Genomic DNA, 4,379 nt, shown 5'->3' on the forward strand with positions numbered 1-4,379 from the left:
AGTAGTATTATTTTCTTATTTTTGCCTTGTCTTTCAGTTATGTCTTGAATGCAGTTGTATTTGCTTAGTTTTTCCTGCAGTTATGCTTTTCTAGCTATCATGTCGATCTAGTAGTTGCTGCTCAGTTCACCTCATGTTATAATACAGCGTATTAAAGTTGTCAGTAGCTCTCGTATGAAATTCCTAGTGTTCCTTAAATTTCAACGCAAGTGATACAATTCGTAAAAAGTATACTTGCTACATTAAATGCATTGAACTAAAATGAAAATTAAAACTTTACAGGTAAATCTATCTAAATGTAGAAAAGCATATTTCTAATTTAAGTTACCAACAAAAAATAAATAGAATCTACTCAAAGCAAGGTTATATGTTTCATAATTCGCACACGTAACAAAAATGTTATATCACAGGAAGTTAATAGAAAATGCCCAGCCTTTGGCGCAAAATGCAATTACTGCCATAAAAGAAACCATTTCATTGGGGTATGTCGTAAACGGCTGAATTCAAAAGGACAACTACACGAAATATCCGAAAATAACAATGGCTATGAAACCAACAGTGAAGACGAATCTTGTTCTGAAACGGAGTGGCTTTTGGACTTAGTGTTGTAAAGAAAATTTCAAACAAAAAAGTGCCAAAAGTAAACTTAAAAGTAAATGGTGTTGATGTGACTTTCCTTGTTGACACAGGAAGTAGCTTGAATATTCTCGACGAGTCTTTAATCGACAAAATGAGACCGAAGCCGAAAATCCAGAAAACAAAAACAAAAGCATATGCATTCGGTCAAAACAAACCATTGTCTATAAAGGGAAATACGTATGTGTCATAGAATCGGGTCCTAAATTCGCAACAACGGATTTTTCATGTCGTGAACGGTGCATCGGAAAATTTGATAAGTTATGAAACCGCCGTGGAGCTTGAAATTGTACCAGTCATACAGACTATATCTAGTAAAAATGAGAAGTATTCAGACTTATATGACAAATACAAACCAGTGTTCAATGGGCTAGGAAATTAAAGGATAAGCAAATCAAATTCCATATAGACGAAAGTGTAATACCTACCGCCCAGCCAGCTAGACGCATTCCGTTTCACGTCCGTGATAAAGTTGCACAAGAGCTCGAGAAACTTGAAAAACTTGATGTAATTGAAAAAGCCACAGGTGCGACACCCTGGGTCTCGAACTTGGTCGTTGCTCCAAAACCCAAGTCTCCGAATGATGTCAGAATTTGTGTAGATATGAGAAAAGCGAATCTAGCATTAAAGCGTGAAAGACATGTCGTGCCTACAGTGGATGACATTATAATGGAACTAAATGGCTCCACCGTGTTTTCAAAGGTGGACCTTTACAAAGGGTTCCATCAGCTCGAACTTTCCGAGGAATCAAGAAACATGACCGTGTTCGCAAGCCATGTTGGACTTTGGAGGTACAAACGGCTAAATTTCGGTGTAAGTGTAGCACCAGAAATTTCCAAAATGAAATACGGCAAGTGATAAATGGATTAAATGGTGTGCTAAACATTTCAGATGACATAATCATTCATGGGAAAACGCAAACAGATCATGACTCGAACTTAGAAGCACTTCTGCAACGGCTACAAGATAGAAATCTGACACTCAACAAAGAAAAATGTGAATTTGGAAAAAGCAAAATAAAATTCTTCGGATATGTCTTTTCTGAATCGGGAATATCACCAGATCCTGAGAAAATCACTGCTATCAAGAACGTTGAAAAGCCGAAAAATCAGGGCGAGGTTCGATCTTTCCTTGGAATGACAAATTACGTGTCAAGATTTATTGAAAACTACTCTACAATCTCAGAACCCCTCAGACGCTTAACACAGCAAAATCAGCCATTTGAATGGACAACACAGCGGGGAAAACGCGTTTCATCAACTGAAAAATGCATTAGTCAGTGACAAGGTCATGGCATACTTTAACCCGTCAAAACAAACAGAACTGTGGGTTGATGGAAGTCCTGTTGGTGTTTCTGCGATCTTAGTTCAAGAAAATCGAATCGTGTCATATGGAAGTAGGTCACTTACACCCGTAGAGCAACGCTACAGCCAAACAGAGCGTGAGGCATTGGCTTGTGTTTTTGGTTGCCAGCATTTCCACCTTTATTTGTTTGGAAAAGGGTTTACATTAATCAGTGATCATCGTTGTTTAGAATCAATATTCAATAACACCAAGCAAATTCAGTCAGCGCGCCTTGAAGATGGAGGTTAAAATTGACAACTTACAATTTCAAAGTGAAATATCGCGCCGGAAGCCAAATGATCTCAGACTACTGCTCCAGACATCCAGTTAAAGAGCAGCCAATTGAAAGCTTTGCTGAAGATTACGTCAGGTTTATTGCTCACACGTCAGTGCCAAGTTCATTAACTATGTCTGACATCGCAACTGCCACTCAGAAAGACTGTGTTATTAAGTGCGTAATGGACGCGTTACCAAATAACAGTTGGTCGAAACAATTATGTTACCAAGATGACAGCTTCAGGAGTTATCAAACTGTGAGCGAAGAGATAACTGTCGTGTCACTCGATGAAGGAAATGTTTTATTGCGCGGCACGCGACTGTGCATTCCTGATTCGCTGCAACAAAAGGTCGTTAAGCTAGCACACGAAGGTCATCAGGTCGTGTTCGCTGCAAAGCACTTTTGAGAGAAACATGTTGGTTTCCATACATGGATACACGTGTAGATGAAATGTGTAAAAACTGCATACCGTGCATGTCCGCTTCTCCCTAAACAACACAAGAGCCTATAAAACCCAGTCCGTTACCAAAACAACCTTGGACGAAGTATCCGTGGATTTTTGTGGACCTTTCCCTCAGGCGAATATTTCATGGTAGTCATATGTGACTATAGCAGATATCCTGTTGTAGAAAAACTCCATAGCCTTTCTGCGCAAACAGTTATTCCACATCTTGAGAAATTATTCAGTTTGTTTTCTATCCCAAGTGTCGTGAAAACTGACAATGGATCTCCATTCAACAGTCAAATCTTCTCGGACTTTGCAGATCGTTTTGGTTTTAAACATAGAAAAATAACACCACTCCATCCGATGGCAAACGGTACAGCAGAAGCATTTATGAAGCCTTTAGTTAAAACCATGAAAACCGCATCAGCATCAGGAAAGAACTTTAAAACTGAAATCAGTAGTTTCCTCATGAACTATAGGAGTACCCCACATCCAAGCACTGGGCTTTCTCCGTATGAACTCATGTTTAACAGAAAAATGAAAACAAAACTTCCCCAGTTTTCAGTTTTCAGAAAGGATAAGTATGTCAGAGAAAGAGACACTAAAGCAAAGATGAAAAATAAACGTTATGCCGACATCCGACGGAAAACGAAGTATTCAACAATAAAACCTGGAGACAAGGTACTTGTGAAACAAAATATAAGGAATAAACTTGACACACCATTCAGCTCTTCAGTCGGTAAGGTAATCCCCAGAAAAGGTTCTATGGTCACAGTTCAACACAATGATCGTACAATTACCCGTGACATATCCCCTTTCAAACCTGTAAACTCATTTAACGACAGCGACCAGCGTAAATCCTCTTCCGGCGCCGACGGTACCTCACTGCGAAAATCGGGAAGGAAACGAAGACCCCTAGAAGGTTTATAGACGAATAATAGTAAATACAGTGTGTATAAATTGCCTAAAAAATGTGTCTCAATTGCAAAAGAAAAAAATCATACACTTATGGATTAATTTAGTTGAAAGTGTTCTAATGTTCAGGTCATAATAAAACCTGGAAGTACAAAAAAAAAAGTGCGATTCTATTTGTGGCGTGTTTTAAATAGCCAGGTCATAATAAAACCTGTAAAGTGCAAAAAGTGCAATTATACTGCGAAGTGTTATAGCCAGGTCATAATAAAACCTGCAAAGTACATATTCTATTGCGAAACAAATGAGCATAACCACTGCCGGTGGTCATTTAATGTCTAGTGTTTTTTTTTTTCTTGTTTATAATCTAAATATCTGGTTCCACAAACTAGCTCTTTAATTTGCACAGCTGTGGATAATAAAATATCAGCGAACGCTATCACGGGGAAAGATTAATGAGCGTCGGACAAAATGGACATTAACTTTACAAGCATTTAAAACAAAATTTCATGGTGTTTTCACAGACTATTCTGGTGTCATGATGAACATTAGATGATAATCCCTTAATTTTACAGACATTATTTCTTGTATTCGGTAATAATGACATTCTCAAGAACAACTACGAACTTATAAATGAATCGTAAATCTGAATATGTGAAGCTTAATGATTTGACACTGACATTTATTTCGTTCTGGGAAAACGACTCTAACCTCATGAGAAGGAATACATCATTATGCATGACAAATGAGTAAATAGGGAATTGA

At 38.0% G+C, this 4,379-nt stretch overlaps 1 protein-coding gene across 1 annotated transcript; it reads left to right on the forward strand.

The window, feature by feature from the left end:
- The first annotated feature begins 1,239 nt into the window (after positions 1–1,239).
- LOC128553453 (uncharacterized protein K02A2.6-like) lies at positions 1,240–3,632 on the forward strand. The gene is made up of 2 exons (XM_053534603.1): positions 1,240–1,427; positions 2,963–3,632. Exons 1-2 carry the CDS (start codon positions 1,240–1,242, stop codon positions 3,630–3,632), a joined length of 858 nt encoding a protein of 285 aa, XP_053390578.1.
- Positions 3,633–4,379: the final 747 nt, after the last annotated feature.

This window comes from Mercenaria mercenaria, unplaced genomic scaffold, assembly GCF_021730395.1.
Source record: "Mercenaria mercenaria strain notata unplaced genomic scaffold, MADL_Memer_1 contig_3839, whole genome shotgun sequence".
Classification (NCBI taxonomy): Eukaryota; Metazoa; Mollusca; class Bivalvia; order Venerida; family Veneridae; genus Mercenaria; species Mercenaria mercenaria.